Genomic DNA, 18971 nt, shown 5'->3' on the forward strand with positions numbered 1-18971 from the left:
GCGGTTTCAGAATTTATTATTTTAAAATGGTTTTTGGATTTAATTTGGGACTATTTTTGCCACGCACTTATTTGGTCAGTTCCACCTAACTCCTCTTTTTAAGGGTAAAACTAAAAGACCACATGATAATAGGAGAAGACTTAATAGGTGAAACATGTGGCATTTGATTTGATCTAAACCCTTCATTATTACCCTAGTAGTCATCTGGTGGTGCCTGCTCTAATCAATGTTGAGGATTGTTTGCAGGGTGGGACCAATCCTAGCCTTTGATGGAACTATTTGTATCAAGAACTTCTTATAGTATTACTATTTAGAAAATGGGATTTTACATGGTGTGTGCGCATCAGTATTTTTCAAAAGCGCATCAGTATTTTTCAAAAAAAAAAAAAAAAAAAAAAAGTAACTCCACAAGATGATCCAAACCGTGCGTTTGTTATCCCACAAAGTAAATAGACCGTACCCCGTGAATTATCTCCGGAGGATGATCCTAACCCTTCAACCTATGGAGTACATCCTATTTACGTTGTGGCACAGCAAATGAACGGTTTGGATCGTCCTATGAAGTGGGACCCACTGTACTTTTTGAAAAATACTTGAACTTCATGGGCACACACCATATAAATTCTCTTCTTGTTCTTGGGTTTTATTTATTTATTTATTTATTTTTATTTTTAACAGGACCATATAAATTCTCTTTTAGAAAATACTAAAAGAGAAAGGAGTTTTATGCTCTTCCTAAAAGCCCCTTATCAGGCGCAACTTCGGCCTCGGGTGTTATCAGATCCATTGATGCGAACAACAACCATAAGTCTGGCCAAATAATGTTGGGAACACCTTGATTTGATAATCTAAGGCGTTGATCTATTAATCCTCGCTTAGGATTATGTCAAAAGAAGCTAAGGTTGTGTGTGCTCTTCAACACTTCTCGTTCTCTAAACTTCGGAGAAGGCAAAATGGGCTGAACAGGATTGGTTGGAATGATTGCTCCCCTTTGAGAATTCAATGCAAAATTCAAATATTTTGCCACTCGAGAGCTAGCAAAATTCATTTAGATCCCCTCATAATTTCTACATGATCAACGGTCTTGATTTCAAATACACACCTGAATTTTTACATAGCAGTGATCATTTAGTGATTTCTTCGAGATCAACAGTCTTGGTTTCACATACAAATTTATGCATAGTCGTTCGTTCTCCTAACATTTGTATTTGCTTTAGCTTAGTTAAAAGAGAAAATGGTTCCTACACATATGTGTAGGGAGTTCTCTACACACTAGCCTAAAATACAGTGGGGGCCCACATTGTTTGGGTGATCCAAGCCATCCATTTTAAAGGCCCTCACATGGATAGGGTGTCTACAAAAAATCAGATCCATAGGATCATCCCAACCCTATGATTTGTGGAGGTAAAATGGATGTCTTTAAACCTTCACAAATTAGTCCATTTTTATCCTCCACAGTTCGAATGGTTAGGATGATCCTATGGATCTGATTTTTTGTGGACACCCTATCTATGTGAGGGCCTTAAAAATGAATGGTTTGGATCACCCAAATAATGTGGCCCCCACTGTATTTTAAGCTAGTGTGTAGATAACTTATCTACACGCGTGTAGGAACCGTTTTCTCTAGTTAAAACTTAAAAGTACGAACTAAAAATATGGGTGGAATGACCAAATGAATTGGTTGGTAATATTATCTCACCTTTTTACCATGTTTTTGAGATAAATTTTGAACACGGATTTCCATGTCAGAAGGTGAAGGGTAAAAAAGAGTACGGGTATTTTGAAAAGTCTGCGTTTTGACCAGGTTTTCGCGCCTTTTGAAAGAGAAAAAAAGAGAGAAAATGACCAAATAGAAGGGGTTTCTACTGACTATGACATTTGAAGAGGGGTGTTTTGTAAATCACCAATCAAGAGTGCATATGACTAAAATGCCCTTGATTCTCTCTCTCTCTCTCTCTCTCTCTCCCTATTAAATCACCTTTTTGAAATGATTACATTTAGAATACAAATCCCAAAACCCACCTTTTTCTCTCTTCTTCTTCTTCCTCCCACCTACGTACGTATGAAAAACCCAAAAATCTCCATTTTTAAAACCCAAAAACCTCCATTGTTAGATGCCAAAAGCTCCATTCTATTGCTGAAAACCTCATTTTTAGATGTCAAAGCCTCCCAAACCCTTCATTGCATTGGAAAACGCCTCAATTTACAACAACTATTGCAAAAAAATGTTATTAGATTTCGAAATCGCAAAAATCTTCACTAGAAACCATCATTCCATTGCACAAAGCCTTCATTCAATGGAAATGTGTGTATTTCTAGCCCTCTCCCTTCTCTTTCAATTATAAGATATGTTTATAAACTTGAATGAAAGTTTTCCATGTTAAACTACTATTTTCCACTTTATAATCATTGTTATTTTACTGTAAACCACTAATTTCTTAAGTTAAACTACTATTTCACTACGATAAATCGCTACTGAAGTGGGTGTTTATAAGTGGTTTATATAGCTTCTTTGGTTAAGAATCCTCAGTAGTGGTTTATAATCCTAAGTAGTGGTTTATTAAGGCTTACCAGTGGTTTAGAGTGTTTATAATTGGTTTATAAGGATTAACAATGGTTTAAAGTGTTTATAAGTGATTTATACAGGGTGAGCAGTAGTTTATAGTGTTTATAAGTGGTTTATACAGGCTTATCAGTGGTTTAGAGTGTTTACAACTGATTTATATAGGGTAAACAGTGATTTATATAAGCCTATCAGTGATTTAGAGTGTTTATAAGTGGTTTATATAGGCTTATCAGTGGTTTAGAGTGTTTATACATGGTTTATACAGGGTAAGAAGTAGTTTATAGTGTTTATAAGTGGTTTATATAGGCTTATCAGTGGTTTAGAGTGTTTACAACTCGTTTATATAGGGTAAACAGTGGTTTATATTGGCTTATTAGTGGTTTAGAGTGTTTATACATGGTTTATACAGGGTAAGAAGTAGTTTATAGTGTTTATAAGTGGTTTATATAGGCTTATCAGTGGTTTAGAGTGTTTACAACTGGTTTATATAGGGTAAACAGTGGTTTATATAAGCGTATCAGTGATTTAGAGTGTTTATAAGTGTGGACCCCGATCCGAGAGAGGCGGGGGGACGTGCCCCCACGCGAGTCTCGGGATCATCCACGTGAAGGAGAGCTCCGCCAAGGAACTCTCGAAAGAGTGCCCCTCACAGCATGAGCGGCGATGTAAAATGAGATACCTCTCGACTCGGGGAATAGCCCGGATTCGAGACGCACCTTAAACGAAGAAAGAGTCGCCATCCAAGGAAGTAGGCCCTGGATCCTATGCTGTGCTCTGTCGCAACAGATAACCAGAGATATAAAAGGTCCGTGCCTGATAACGAATGGGGAAGGGGTTAGGCGCTCCCGATTTGCCCAAGTACAAGCACCTGGTCTCTTATGCCATTTATTATTAACTTTGAAGAGTTTTGGGCGAAAATCATGCGAAATGGGAACGAATATCCCCGAGATAACGTTTAGCTAATCATGCATGTCTCGGAGATGAATAAAAAGCACACACAAAATAAATGAAAGACATGCCACCTAAGAATAGCTAGGTTATGCGTGCCATGCCTAATTGGTGTCTATGTTCTGATGGGCAAACGCATGCATGCTACAGCTAAAGGTATAGGATATGTACAGGAAAGTAAGAAAACACAGCATACAATATGACAAATCCTAGACTCTAATGCGATAATTGACTCGGACTAAGATGGCCATCCATCTTAGTTGCACTACGTATCCCGGCCTCGGGAAGAATAAGAGCCAACGTAGTTCGGCGACCTATGCTAAACTACAATGCCTAACCTTCTAGGACCGCTATCCTAGACTCGATCAACTAGACCTGACTAGTTTTTAAAGCTTCTTGCGCCATTACTTAAGTTCAAGTGAATGGTAATTTTTAGGACTCCCTATATGCCCTAACTAATGAAAGCGGACCCTACACCCTATGTGTGACTAGGCTGCGTGTCCTAAGGAAAACCATGGGCTATCTAAGCACATTCTAGTCTAGTCATCGGCTCGACTAAGTGTCTAACCGACCACGACTTGAGGCCTCCTAACTCTAGGGACACTCACACGACCAGACATGACAAAGCAACACAATCAGGACAGACTCCTAACTCTAAGACACCCCACACGCCTAAGACAGACTCCTAACTCTATGGGAAGATCTTTTGAAAATTGGTGGTAAGGTTATTTTGAAGAATTTTTGAAGTTTTGAGAGGTTTGAAAGATTTTGAAGCTTATAGAAGTTTTTGAAGTTGTGAAAGTTATGAAGTTATGAGAAATATTTGCAAAATGGCGATTTAAAAAAAATGATGATGAAAAAAAGGGCGTGTAAAAATGGTGTAAAAAGGGGGGTGTAAAAAAAGATGGGGTAAAAAGATGGTGAAAGGGTGACTGGACTCAGGATGCCAGCTGCACGCCTGAGCTGCCTACGTACCCCTCAGCTAGAGATCAAGCCATCCGTAGTTCGGACCAGATTTTCCTAACTACACTCTAATGACTCGAGATTTTTGAGATTTTTGATTTTTCAGATATTTTTTATGTTTTGACTCAAGAGGACAGAATCCTATCATCATAAGGGTAGGATAGACTCCTGATATCCCGCAAAGGTTGGACAACATCCTATGCTTTGCGGGGGGGAATTAACAGAATCACGACTCTGCAAGAGTTGGACAGCATCCTATACCTTGCAGGAGCGGATAAAATCACATGACTTGATGAGGGGATGGACAGAATCCTAACCCCTATGATGATAGGACAGACTCCTGAAAGACTGAAGGACTGACTCCTATGCTGAAGACTGACTCTGAAAGATGGAAGGACAGACTCCTAAACTCTCTATGACAAACTCTAAAAAGGAAGAAATCCCTTAACCTGCGAAGACTCTAAGGCAGGAAAGGAGGGGGTTGGCTCAAGATACGTTCGGTCATCGCCCTAGCCCGAGAAGGAGTTTCTGAAAAGGCGATGGAAATCCTGAAGAACCGAAGAAGACCCCGAACACAGATACTAACTTCCAATACTACTAGACATAGAACCGGAGGGCATGTGTATGATGGCAAAAGTTAGCGAATTAGGGTAGGCATGAGAACACACATCCCAAAAGAGACAGGTACATGGTAGTATAGATGGTTTTCTCATCTTAAAGATTTAAAGGCAAAATATTATGACTTCAAAGAATAGAGCCTCAAATCACAATCGGCACATCTAAGATGGCCCAAGAAAACTCAAATAAATGTTCGACACTTAGAGGCTTTTAATCAAACAGATTGTGGACATACATAAAGCACACACCAATCATTTGTTGTTTTCCAAGACCAAAACAAAATAACGTGGAATTAAGACCATCAGAAATGAAAGAAACAGAGAAATAGAGAGTACCAAGAATGAAATAAAGGAAGAGATTGGGAGAATTACTTGAAATTGGAGCCTTGTAGGTTCAGGCTTTTGCTTCTCCTTTCTTCTTCTTCTTCTTCTGAATTGGGTAGAGACGGCGGATCGGGGCAAAATTGCCAGAGATGATGACGGATCGAATTTGGGGCGTAGATCAACGGAGAGCGGGATCGTGGCTGCAACTGGAAGAAAACCCAAGTGGGTTTGATGGGTAAAAGAAAATGGTGGTAGGGTCGGTGGGCGGAGCAAATGGCTGGCAAGAATGAGGCCGAAGAAGACAACCCCCAATCTCTCTCTCTCTCTGTGTATATATATATATATATATCTCTCTCTCTCTCTTTGCCTTCCCTTTTCTTTTCTTTTTTAAATGGGGGGTAGCGGTGGTGGAGGGGAAGATCGGCCGGCCAGATTTCGAGTGGAGGCGACGGGGAGGCTGGGGAAGATGATCGGCGTTCCCCTCTCTCTCTCTCTCTGGTTTTTTTCTCTCTGGATTTTCTCTCTCTCTCTCTCTCTCTTTTTAGATGAAAAGGAGAAGGGGTTTAAGGGTTATGGATTTGGGTTTTCGAAGTGGGTTTGGTGTGGAAATGGGTTGCGGTTTTGGAGGTGGGGGTTGGAGAAGATGAGGGTGAAAGGGGGTTTTCGAAATGGGTTTGGGGTGGTCGGTGGCGGCTGGTGGTGGCTAGAGGTTGGAGATGATCGGAAGATGGGGATTTGGGTGGAAATGGTTTGGAAAATCTGCAAAGGGGTTGAGAACGGTGGTGAATAGGGGCGGCGGCGGCGGTTTGATGGAGTTGCAGAGGTGGTGGTGGCTGTTTTGATGGATTCGGGTTTTTGTGAAGTGGGTTTAGGGTTGGTTTTTGGGGTTTAAGGAGATGATGGCCGTGGGTTGTGGAGGAGGATGGGGCGAAGGTAGAGGTGGCGATGGAGGTGGTTACGGTGGTGGGTTTGGAGGTTTAAAAAAAATAAAAAAAAGTGGTGGTGCCGATGGTGGTGGAGGAGTTGCAGAGGTGGCGGTGATGTTGGGTGGAGAAGATGGGCGGCTGTGTTGGGAGAGGTGGAGAAAAATGATTTTTGAAAGTGGGTTTTGGTGGATGAAACGGCAGAGGGTGATTGTAGAGGTTTGGGGTGGAGATGGTGGCCGTGGATGGTGGCTGGTGGAGGCAAAGGGGGAGGTTTGCCCGAGAAGATGGAGGTGGAGGTGGCGGCTGTGGGTGGCTGATGGTGGTGTGGGTGGAGAAGATGGGCGGCTGGTGGCGGTGGAATGGGATGAAGGAGAGGGTAGAGAAGATGGTGGCTCGCCGGAGGAGTGGTGGTCGGCGGCGGCTCTTTCTCCCTCTCTCTGCTTCTTGGTTTTTTTCTCCAAAAAAATGAGACCCCCCTCATTGAGCTAAATAGCTAGATTTTAGGGTTTTCTCTTCCTTGCTTTGATCTCCACCCTCCATTCATCTTATCTTACCTTTCTTTTCTTCTTCTTTTTTTTTGTATCAAACATATGAGCACAGCCAGTTTTGATAATGGCACAAACTCGGCTTGTCTTTTTGCCCATTTTTCGCTTATTTCTTGCGTAATTTTTCGAGAGGATTTTGGAGAACACTGGCAATATTTTGGGTAACACTCTGTGCTCAAGCAGACAAGATGTGTTAGTGAAAATATCAAGATAAGGTTGTACAATTAAGCCTCAGGACTCGGGAACTCAACCAGGGGGGATTTATTTGAATTTGGGGAAAATTAGAGGTCAGGTCAAAATGGGGTGTCTACAATAAGTGGTTTATATAGGTTTATCAGTGGTTTAGAGTGTTTATACATGGTTTATATAGGGTAATAAGTAGTTTATAGTATTTATAAGTGGTTTATATAGGCTTATCAGTGGTTTAGAATGTTTACAAGTGGTTTATATAGGGTAAACAGCGGTTTATCTAAGCCTATAAGTGGTTTAGAGTGTTTATAAGTGATTTATATAGGCTTATCAGTGGTTTATAGTGTTTATACATGGTTTATACAGGGTAAACAGTAGTTTAGAGTGTTCATAAGTATTTTATATAAGCCTGGCAGTGGTTTAGAGGATTTATAAGTGTATAATATATGGTAAACAATGGTTTAGAGTGTTTATAAGTTGTTTATATAAGCCTAACAGCGGTTTAAATTGTTTATAACTGGTTTATATAGGCTTAACAGTGGTTTAGAGTGTTTATAAGTTATTTATACAGTATAAGCAGTGGTTTATACAGGGGTAAGCAGTAGTTTAGAGTATTTACAAGTTGTTTATATAGGGTAAACAATTGTTTAGAGTGTTTATAAGTTGTTTATACAGTGTAAGCACTGGGTTAGAGTGTTTATAAGTGGTTCATGTAAGCCTAGCAGCGGTTTAGAGTGTTTATAAGTTGTTTATATAAGCCTAACAGTGGTTTATAATATTTATAAGTGGTTTATATAGGCTTAACAGTGGTTTAGAGTGTTTATAAGTTGTTTATACAATGTAAGCAATGGTTTATAGTGTTTGTAAGTGGTTTATATAGGGGTAAGCAGTGGTTTAGAGTTTTTATAAGTGATTCATATAGGGTAAACAGTGGTTTAGAGTGTTTATAAGTTGTTTATACAGTGTAAGCATTGGTTTATATAGGGGTAAGCAGTGGTTTAAAGTATTTACAAGTGGTTTATATAGGGTAAACAGTTGTTTAGAGTGTTTATAAGTTGTTTATACAGTGTAAGCAGTTGTTTATAGTGTTTATAAGTGGTTCATGTAAGCCTAACAGCAGTTTAGAGTGTTTATAAGTGGTTTATATAGGGTAAGCAGTGGTTTGGAGTATTTACAAGTGGTTTATATAGAGTAAACAGTGGTTTAGAGTGTTTATAAGTGTTTTATACAAGCCTAGGAGTGGTTTAGTGTGTGTACAAGTGTTTAATGTAGGGTAATCAGTGACTTAAAGTGTTTATAAGTGGTTTATATAAGCCTATCAGTGGTTTAGAGTGTTTATAAGTGGTTTATATAAACTTAGCAGTGGTTTTAGAGTGTTTATAAGTTGTTTATTTAGGATTACCAATGGTTTAAACAACTGAGAGGGAGAGACTACCAACCTGTGAGAGGAGGTTCACTCATAATCGGAGGATACCAGAGAGAGGTGCACGAACCTGCGGGGCATTGTGACCCTCTAATGGACGGTTGGGATCATCCCATGGGAGAAAGAGGGCATTGTGATCATCCCATGAGAGAAAGAGGGCATTGTGGCCCTCTAATGGACGGTTGGGATCATCCCATGAGAGAGAGAGGGGCATAACGTAAATAGGTTGTGCCTCAAAAAATCATTTCCATAGGCTGATCCTAGCCCTTCAATCTATAGAGCAGTTCCTCTATAGATCGGAGGGTTGGGATTATTCTATGGAAATGATTTTTGGGGGCACACCCACAGCATGGACGGTTTGGAACATCCTATAGTGTGGTCCGTACAGGACTTTTCGAAAAAAAAAAACGAGACTACAAGGGCTTACACCATAAAAAAAAACTCCTGATTTTTTAAAGTCTCTTGTTTTTCCGCCAGTTTTCTCTCGTCCATATAAAATTGCGGCACGTTCTAACCTATCACTTCTAACCCTTTAGCTTCTGGTCTTCATCTGAAACGTGATCTCTTTGTCTCTCCTTTGACAGGTAGATTTGCAGATAAAAAGAAGAAGTAAGGAAAATAAGAAAAAACTACTTTAATATTCCTTGAATTTTCAGTCATTTTGATTTCTAATCATCTCAGCCGTTCAACCTTAAAAAAATCGGGGATTTTTTAGGGTTAGCGTAGCCTTTTGACGGTTGAAATTCATTTAAAAAATCGTAGTTATTTTTCGCTTCTGAGATTTTACCGTTATTTAAGTTGAGGATGGGTAGATTGGCGAATATTCTTGAGATTGTTGAGTTTTGGAGCTTACGTGTCTTTACGATTTTTAGTAGAAAACAAGAGGTTTTGATTCTAAATACTTTTGCATGTTGGAGGCCAGTGGTTTTTTTCAGATCGTTGATAGTTTCTAGTAGAAAAGCAGAGATTTTGGAGGTTTCTTTGTTAGATTCGAGTGGTGAAATACTGAAAATCAGTAGATTTTGAGTTTTCTAATAGTTTTCGGCGGGAAATTAGGGTTTTAGCTGGTTCGAGGGGTGGGATTTGGAAATTCGAGAGATTTTCTTCATTTATAGTGGAGGAAATAGGAGATGAAGAAATCTTTGGTAGTTTGAAGCTTAGAATTGCTGTTTTTGGATTCGAAATCTGAGTTATTTTGAAATCAATGATTTTTTTCTACTAGAAAGGGATGAGTTTTGAGTTAGAAAACCCTAAATCCGAGTTCTGAATTCTTTTTGATTAGAGAATCGGATTACTATTTCTTTCGAAGTTTTGTCTAGTAGGATAATCCCCTCAAATAGCCAGTTTGCGGTATATCTGTCTCTGTTCTTTAGTATCACCGTGACCGTTTCTTGTTAGGATATTTGAATTATCCTTCTCAGAAGGTTGCAAGGCGGTGTTTCGATCTTGAAAAGGTATGGGATCTCGTTCTCGATACGATTTTGAGTAACATTTGGGTAAATGAATGAATGAATGTGTTTGTTTGATGGTTTGACTATATGTTTAAATGGAGACACCTCTACTGTTTGATTCTTGTTTAGAGGATTGCGTGTTATCTGCTTGGGGCTGATGATTTTCTTGTGTCTTATTTTTTTGTCTTTTGATGAATTTCTTTGGTTTCTTTCTTTGTGGATAAGCTGGTGTGAAATCTCTAAGCCAGTAACTTTTGTTTGTAACTGCGTGGTTAGGAGGCTTTGGATGTTGATGGTTAAGGACCATACTGTTTGATTTGTAATATTGAATTTTCTTTTGCAGGTAGTTGGTCGGTGAATAGGAGTATTGGTTGTTGGAGGAAGATGAAAGGAGCTGTGTTTGTAGCAATTGCTGCTTCGATTGGAAATTTGTTGCAAGGATGGGATAATGCTACGATTGCAGGTGATTTGTTCTCTTAGTTGTGTAAGAATGTCTGACACTACTTGTTTTTTTTAAACTGATGTCTGACTACTTGTTCGAACTAAAATTAGATTTTAAAGATAGCCGTGCTTTGAAGATCAAACAACTCCCAATTTTTTTAACCTTTAAATCTAAAGAAGGCCATTTGGCTCCAAATATTCAAGGTTGCTCACTTGCATCAAGAGTCTAATTGTGCAAGTGTCTTTGGCAACCATGAAGATAGTTGCAGTTATATACATGTAAGGAGTTCTTTGATCTTGTAGAAAATCCGAGAAATACTTCTCAACATGGATCGAACATATGTGCAACAAAATACCAAAAGAACGTTGCAGAGAAACACAATCACGCAAGAAACACAAGATTTTACGTGGTTCGGCATTGCCTACGTCCACGGGGAAGATTTTCACTATTTCGGTCTAGGGTTACAGAGTCTCTTCTTCTTGGCCAAGAAAACACAAAAGAATAACAACCTAATCCCGCAACCCTAACATGTGGCTTATATATATCAACGCCACTACATGGAGAAATTTACCGAAATACCCTTAAGAGAAAACCCAAAACTTAGTCCGTCAGGGTCCTGTAGAATACAAGACATCTGCACAACAGCACAGATCTATTATCTGGATTTGCACTGTGGGGTTTTTTTCTTTTCTCTGGATGGTGAATCTGCGTTGTGGGTGGGTCCATGGGCATTCTTCTTTCCTATGCAATTCCAGTTTTTTATGATAAAATATTATGATATATCTTTTAAAAGCAAAATAGATAACCCATTAATGCTAGGTATCAGTTCTCAGTTTTGAAATACTTCAAATTTTCTGCAGGAGCTGTTCTTTACATAAAGGAGGAGTTCGACTTGGAAAGTAAGCCATTTGTTGAAGGACTAATAGTTGCGATGTCACTTATTGGAGCTACAATTATTACAACATGCTCTGGGCCCATATCAGATTGGCTTGGTCGGCGTCCAATGCTGATAATCTCGTCAGTTCTCTACTTTCTTGGTGCTTTGGTAATGCTGTGGTCCCCGAATGTTTATGTCCTTCTCTTTGCTAGGCTAATAGATGGATTTGGAATCGGTTTGGCTGTAACACTTACTCCTATTTACATATCCGAGACGGCTCCATCAGACATCAGGGGATTATTGAATACCCTTCCACAGTTCAGTGGTTCTGGCGGAATGTTTTTATCATATTGTATGGTTTTTGGGATGTCCTTGATGGACAATCCGAACTGGAGATTGATGCTTGGAGTTCTCTTCATTCCATCCCTTTTGTATTTTTTCTTGACAATATTCTATTTGCCCGAGTCTCCACGGTGGCTTGTAAGTAAAGGGCGGATGCTGGAGGCCAAACAAGTTTTGCAGAGGCTGCGGGGCAGGGAAGATGTCTCAGGTTTGTAATTCTATAGCATGTCTTCAAGCAATGCTTTTTCTGGATAAATGATAAGTTATAATTATTCTCTGGTATGGACTTTGGGGCTTAGTTTCTCTGAATGCTAACATGGGAGCTTTGCGGTTAGCTGTTAAATATCATCCATAATTTATCTGACATAAATATGGTTCTGGAGATTCCCACTTGTATCATATTGTCTGAACATAGGATCCATTAAGAGACGTAGAGAGCTTGCCTACGTTGACATTCATGCATGATATGATTATGTTTTTTTTTGCTTTTGCGGTGAATATTTTAGGTACATTAGGCAATCAAATATTTTGTTCAATGTATTCATCTTCAAACTGCTTCATGATAAGCTCTTTGAAAAGCTTTCTCAGATCAAGCTTCTTGGCCTTTGCAGTCCCAACATGTAAATTCTTTCTATTTTTTCCTTCCCAGAATTAATATCGTGCAGGAACTATATTATCTCAACACACTACATAATTTCAAAATTTTGCATTGAACATCTTTACTTCTGCTTTCCATGTCAATCATAGCTTCGGTGATCAAATTGATTACAATGCGGGCATACTAAACAGCTTGGAAGTTAATGTTCAACACATACATGGGAACTTAACCAGGAATTAGAAAATCAAAATCTCTGAGCTCAAAACAATCAAGTCTAATTTATAACAAGCAGGATTACTATTACTATGTAATTATGTGGTTATATAATGTTTTTTTTTGTTGGGCTTTTTTTATTCTTTAAATTGGTTACGGAATGATTAATTTATTCCAGGGACCATTAATAATAGGTAGCTTGTTTTCTTCCCAAAATTAAAAAGAAATAGTAATATCATTTTTCTTTTCGTCATATTGGTATTAAAACTTAGACCACTTGAATACGTGGCAAAAGATAATGATTATGCCTTGATCTACAGGAGAAATGGCTTTGCTGGTCGAAGGCCTGGGAGTCGGAGGTGAAACATCTATAGAAGAATACATAATAGGCCCGGCCAATTATCTCACCGATGACCACGAACCAATGGCCGATAAGGACAAGATCATGTTATATGGAGCTGAAGAGGGACTCTCGTGGGTTGCCAGGCCCATCACTGGACAAAGTACTCTTGGTCTCATGTCTCGCCAAGGGAGCACGGCAAGCCAGAGTGTGCCCCTTATGGATCCTATGGTTACTCTCTTTGGAAGTGTTCATGAGAAGCTCCCTGAGATGGGAAGCATGCGGAGCACGCTTTTCCCCAACTTTGGCAGCATGTTTAGTACAGCAGACCAGCGCCATAAAAATGATTGGGATGAGGAGAGCCTCCAGAGAGAGGCAGAGGACTACCCATCTGATGGAGGGGGTGATTCCGATGACAATTTGCAGAGCCCACTGCTCTCACGTCAGACAACCAGCTTGGAAGGGAAGGACATCGTCCCACCGCAGACTTCCCGGAGGAGCAGTTTAAGCATGAGACGCCCCAGCAGTCTCATGGAGGGGAACACAGGGGAGGCAGTCAGTAGCATGGGTATTGGTGGTGGGTGGCAGCTAGCGTGGAAATGGTCTGAGCGAGAAGGGGAGGATGGAGAGAAGGAAGGAGGGTTTAAGAGGATTTATTTGCACCAGGATGGTGCCCCTGTGTCACAGCGCGGCTCCCTTGTTTCGCTTCGTGGGGTTGATCCTCCTGAAGGAAGTGAGTTCATCCAGGCTGCTGCTTTGGTGAGCCAGCCCGCACTTTATTCCAAGAAGCTCTTGGAGCAGCATCCTGTTGGACCAGCTATGGTTCACCCATCTGTAACTGTGACAAAAGGGCCAAGGTGGCGGGTTATTTTTGAACCAGGGGTTAAGCATGCCTTGATGGTCGGGATTGGGATTCAAATTCTTGAGCAGGTAAGAACCAGTATTAAATACTTCCAATTATAGCATTCAAAAAAAATTCCAATTACATTTTAAATTAAAATAGATATGCTGTTGAAGTATTTCTTGTTTCCAGCATATTGGGTGATTTAGTTGATGCTTAGCAATCTTGTTACATAATGTGTGTACTTCCTTTCCGAAAATATGATCTACATTTGCCTTTTTTAAAATAAGTTAAATTCCATTGAATGTTGCAAACTATTTATTCATTTTCTGTTTTCTTCTTTCTGGTTTCATTTCATTTCTTTTTCTTACTACTAATCTGCTTTGCGCAGATTGCTCTTGCCATCGTCAAAGTTGCTGTTCTCTTGACTGATTTTGATTTTCTTCTTCCTCCAATGCTATTTCTTCTCTTTGTGTCTGCATTTAATCAATATCATCTGTAAAAGTTTGAGATTTTCTTTTATTTATAAAAGCGGAAGTTGGGGATTTTATCTTTTGTTATGATCCTATCTGTTCTGAATGCCACCAAATCCACCAAACACACACACAACCCATCATATATAATGGGTGTTTTGCATTTATGTATAAATGTAGGCATATCCTCTGTTGTTAAAATCTTACGATTTACGATCTTACGATTCAAATCGATTCGTGGCTTGAACGATTCAAATCGGACGAAGAATCTTTTTTCGTAAAAATCTTACAATTCAAATCGATTTGACTTTGAATCGTGCGATTTTTATGATTGTTTTTATTGTTTTTACGATTCTGTCTCTTTTGGATTTTGAGAATTGATTGTGATTTCAAAATGAAAATCATTTCAAAATGCTTTGTTTATTGCTGACATTTCTTTGTATGATGATTATTATAGATTTGAGGATGTGCTTTGTTTACTGTTGTGATAAATTATATAATGATTTATTATGAGAAAAGTGTAGCTACTCGGTCGAGTAGCTAACTTAGCTACTCCGTCGGCTTAAAATACAATGGGGGCCCACATTGTTTGGGTGATGCAAACCATTCATTTGATGGGCCCTCACATAGATAGGGTGTGCCCAAAAAATCAGCTCCATAGGATCATCCCAACCCTACGATTTGTGGAGGCAAAAATGGACGTGTATAAACCTTCACAAATCTGTCCATTTTTGCCTCCACAGTTTGAAGGGTTGGGATGATCCAATGGAGCTGATTTTTTGGGCACACCCTATCTATGTGAGGGCCCATCAAATGAATGGTTTGGATCACCCAAACAATGTCGGCCAACTATATTTTAAGCCGACGGCTACACTTTCCTCATTTATTATATGATGAATATAGTTTGTGCTTTGTTTAGTAATTTATCGTGCGATGAATATCGTTTGTGCTTCGGATTACTAATCATGGAATTTTATATTTAATTTAATAGTTTCAAATGGAAAATAGATAATTACTCATTTTATTCTCATTTTTTACCTTTTTATATTTTTTAATATTTTTCTCATTTTTAAAATATAAATCTGAAAAAGTCTTTCGATTTATGATCCGATTTACGATTCGAACCCTGTTACGATTTACGATTTGATTCCGATTTTCAGAAACTTGGGTGTACCATTATGATTGTTAGGGCAGTTCAATGCAGATTGGCCCTTTTCGTCGAGTTTGGGCTCATCATTCGACGTGCTTTAAAATCATGCTTCTTTTTGTCTTTAAGAATTGAATTGCCTTTTCCATTTGGAGACATGCTTTAAATGTTTGATAGATACTTTTTGTTTATATGATATGGATATTGCTTTAACTCAGTCATTTACAAAAGCAATATTTTGTTTATTCCACATTCTTACGTCTATTTTCTTTGCTTTTTTGCAGTTTGCTGGCATAAATGGGGTTCTTTACTACACCCCCCAGATTCTTGAGCAAGCAGGAGTTGAAGTTCTTCTTGCAAACTTGGGCATCGGTTCAGATTCGGCGTCTATCCTTATCAGTGCTGTCACAACCTTGTTGATGCTTCCTTGTATAGGTATTGCCATGAGGCTCATGGATGTCTCCGGCAGAAGGTAATTTCAATTTCTCTTTTTTAGTTTTCCCTAGTTAGCACTTCATATATTTATTAAAATGAAAAAAAGTCCTTCATGCCAGCCTCTTCTCCTCCCTGGGAGTTAGCAGGGTAGCCCAGGGGACTCCTCATTGCCTATAGGTCTGGACCTCTATCTTATGTTTTATCCAAATCCCTCATGTAGGAGAAATGACATCAACATTTATAATTAAATTCTCATTTTAAAAGGGAAATGATGTCCACACTCCTTTTTTTATTTTTTTTAACGACACTCACTTTTTTAAACGCCTCTCTAGTTGGATGTTAATAGTTTTTTGGGAATTGTTACGGCCTTTTGACAGATAAGTACAGAAGTATAAATAAATATAGGATTGCCATTTTTAAAACAAGGGCATGATTGATATCATTCCCTTCTCAAATTCCAAAGTTCAGGGTGGGCAGGGGTGATGCTATTAGATTTTAGGGGAGTATCTTTTGTTTGGAGAATTGTGTTTGTGCCATGCTTTTTTGAGTCTATATCGTCCGGTTGGCCATCTATGGGTTAGTATCAAAGATAGCTATGAGCACGGCGTGGGAATCAGGGCTGGGGTGGAGGGGTTATTGTTTGGTCTAAAAGTTTATAGGAGAAACCACATCCATCTTGTTGGCCATATATGGGTGAGTACCAAAGATATGTTTTGGTGTAAAAGTTTATAGGAGAAACCTTAAACAATTAGACCACATATATTTACTCTCTCTCCTTAGTTTGCCTGAAGGGGTCAACATTTCTCCTTTCAGAGATGAAGGATTTGTGCATTGGAGTCTCTAGGATCCTTTTCGGTCAAGTCTTATTTTGCTTCTCTTATGGCTGTTAATGGATTTTTGTTACCTTTGCATGGGTTTGGAGTGCTCTGGGCCCGCATGAGTCAGGGTATTTTGTTGGTTAGTGATGTCGGGTAAAAATCATTGGGTGTGATACCCTTCCTAAAAAAAAGGTTCAGATTGTCTAGTAGGTTGCATCTTTGTAAAAATGAGGAGTCTGCTGATCATTTATTCATCCATAGTAAAGTGGTGCATAGAATGTGGGGGCAATTTTATTTTCCCTTGGATCTGCTTCTCAAAATCAGCGAGCGACATCTAAATTGGGGTCATGATCTCACGGGGTACCGAACGAAAAGTTTTTGAAGAAAAGCGTATATCTATTGAGTTTTATCATAATAGAGCTATTATAATATGGGAAGGAGATTTTCTGTGGTTTTTTTCGGTTGAGTTTATGGGTAGGACATGGATAGTGAGAATTTATGGTCTGAACAAAGCAGATGTTATGTTTAAAGACAATGTGGAACTTGTCATTAAGGCCTTTTCTGTTCCCATTGGGATATTGGATTCTTAACGGTTTTCATATATTGAAGGAAAATTTGTCTGGAAATTTGATTGTCGAGGGGAATTCAGAATGTGCCATGCGTTAGTCTAAGTTATTTATCCACTTCAAAGGAGATCAGCTCGGTTTGTTTTGGAAGTGTAGGACCTTTCTTAGTCATTTCCTATTTCCTTTTGGCATATCCCTCAAATTGGAAAATGGGATAAGGGAATTAACAAGGAAAGCGTGGATTGACCTGGGCTGATCATTTCATTTCTGTTTTGAGATGATCTGTCTTGTATGCTTTCAAAAAAAAATAAAAAATGAAGATCCATTTTTTTGATTGTGGAAATCATCCTCGATGACCCCGTAGATGATATCAGATCCCTTAATTTCTTTTGCTTCCTTTTTACTGTCATTACTATGTTATTGTTTGTTCATGCAGGCGGCTATTGCTCACCACAATCCCCGTTTTGGTACTATCCCTGATTGTTTTGGTTGTGTCTAACTTATTAACCATGAACTCCGTTGTCCAAGCTGCGATCTCCACCACCAGCGTAGTGGTCTATTTCTGCACCTTTGTCACGGGCTTTGGTCCGATCCCCAATATCCTCTGCTCTGAGATCTTCCCCACCAGTGTCCGCGGACTCTGCATTGCCATCTGCTCTCTGGCAATGTGGATCGGAGACATCATCGTTACCTACACACTTCCTGTTTTGCTGAGTTCTATTGGCCTCTCCGGTGTCTTTGGAATCTATGCCGTTGTTTGTGTAATCTCGTGGGTGTTTGTGTTTTTGAAGGTTCCAGAAACCAAGGGAATGCCTCTTGAAGTCATCTCCGAGTTCTTCGCCGTCGGAGCAGGGCAGGGTTCCAAAAACTGATCCCAACTCACTGAGAGATTGGTAACCATGAGTTTGTTTTTCCTTGGAATATTAGTTTATCAAGTAGTGAGAGGGCCAGGGAGGGTAGGAGATGAAGAGACCTGGGATGCCATGACTGAAGACTGTGTAAGAAGTGGCTACAAAGCAGGGGAAAAAGGCTAGTGACAGTGGCACTACCATGTTTTAGTAATTGCACAAATTCAGCTTGTCTTTTCCTTTTTAACTGACCTTTTTTGGGAACTGTAATTACATTTGATAGCTGTTTAAATAATAAAAGACAAGATGAGTTAGTGCTATTGTCAAAACGTGGTAGTGCCAACATCATTAGCCAAAATAAATTGTATTTTGATTAGATTTTTTATTTTCCTTCTTTTCCAGCCTTTCCTCACCTTCCCAGCCCTTCCTCACCCTCTCCTCACTCATGCATTCTCTAGTCTCTCCTCCCACTCTCCCTAGCCCTCTCTCACCACTTGATAAACTAAAATTCCATGGAAATTTTTTTTCATGGCAGCCAAACACATCCTAAGTGCAGATTTCTGGCAATGTGCGCAATCTCGTCTATCTTCCGGAAAATGATATTGGCTGTGTTTGGAGTGTGAAGGGTAAAACGAGTTGCCAGTGTGAAAAGAAAGATAGATTCAGGAAAAGTAGTGGGAATGATGATTGCTGCTTCTGAGTTTTTGCTTTTCTTCATTGAGGTGTTTGAAAGTATGGGAACTTTCAGTTCTTCCACCGGCGTTATATTTCGTTTTGTTGTTCTTTCTTATATATTTTCCTCTATGTTTCCATATATTTCATTATGTTGTTATTTCTTATATCTGTTCTTCTATGTTTCCTTATATTTGGTTTGGGATTTGCTAAGGTTCATCACAAAAGGCTTTTCGCAGCTGGTCTGTTGCATGTCAGACCAGCCACCTCGTGAATGGAGACAAAAGCTGTTGTCTCCATTAATGAGGTGGCTGGTCTGACGTGCGACAGACTAGCCGCGGAAACCCTTTTGAGATGGACGCTAGCAATTCCCATCTGGTTTTGTTGTTCTTTCTTATATCTGTCTA

The 18971-nt window shown here is 39.3% G+C and overlaps 1 protein-coding gene across 2 annotated transcripts; it reads left to right on the top strand.

The window, feature by feature from the left end:
* The first annotated feature begins 9043 nt into the window (after positions 1 to 9043).
* On the top strand, positions 9044 to 18731 carry LOC143854014 (monosaccharide-sensing protein 2-like). 2 transcript variants are annotated; one of them, XM_077363720.1, is made up of 6 exons: positions 9044 to 9955; positions 10296 to 10415; positions 11255 to 11821; positions 12745 to 13694; positions 15510 to 15697; positions 18428 to 18731. In XM_077363720.1, exons 2-6 carry the CDS (start codon positions 10337 to 10339, stop codon positions 18513 to 18515), a joined length of 1872 nt encoding a protein of 623 aa, XP_077219835.1. In that variant the 5' UTR covers positions 9044 to 9955; positions 10296 to 10336; the 3' UTR covers positions 18516 to 18731. The 2 variants fall into 2 exon arrangements, with proteins under 2 accessions (XP_077219835.1, XP_077219834.1); XM_077363719.1 differs by having other exon boundaries at positions 9045 to 9955; positions 17481 to 18731.
* The last annotated feature ends 240 nt before the right edge of the window (positions 18732 to 18971 follow it).

The sequence above is a fragment of the Tasmannia lanceolata genome, unplaced genomic scaffold, assembly GCF_043159265.1.
Source record: "Tasmannia lanceolata isolate RefF3 unplaced genomic scaffold, GAP_Taslan_0.1 ptg000020l, whole genome shotgun sequence".
NCBI lineage: Eukaryota > Viridiplantae > Streptophyta > Magnoliopsida > Canellales > Winteraceae > Tasmannia > Tasmannia lanceolata.

Excerpts from the sequence above, each read along its gene's own strand:
- LOC143854014 (XM_077363719.1), top strand. The coding sequence starts at position 10,337 with ATGAAAGGAGCTGTGTTTGTAGCAATTGCTGCTTCGATTGGAAATTTG. Across the intron at positions 10,416-11,254 it reads GGATAATGCTACGATTGCAG|GAGCTGTTCTTTACATAAAG; the intron begins GTGATTTGTTCT and ends AATTTTCTGCAG. Across the intron at positions 15,698-17,480 it reads ATGGATGTCTCCGGCAGAAG|GCGGCTATTGCTCACCACAA; the intron begins GTAATTTCAATT and ends TTGTTCATGCAG.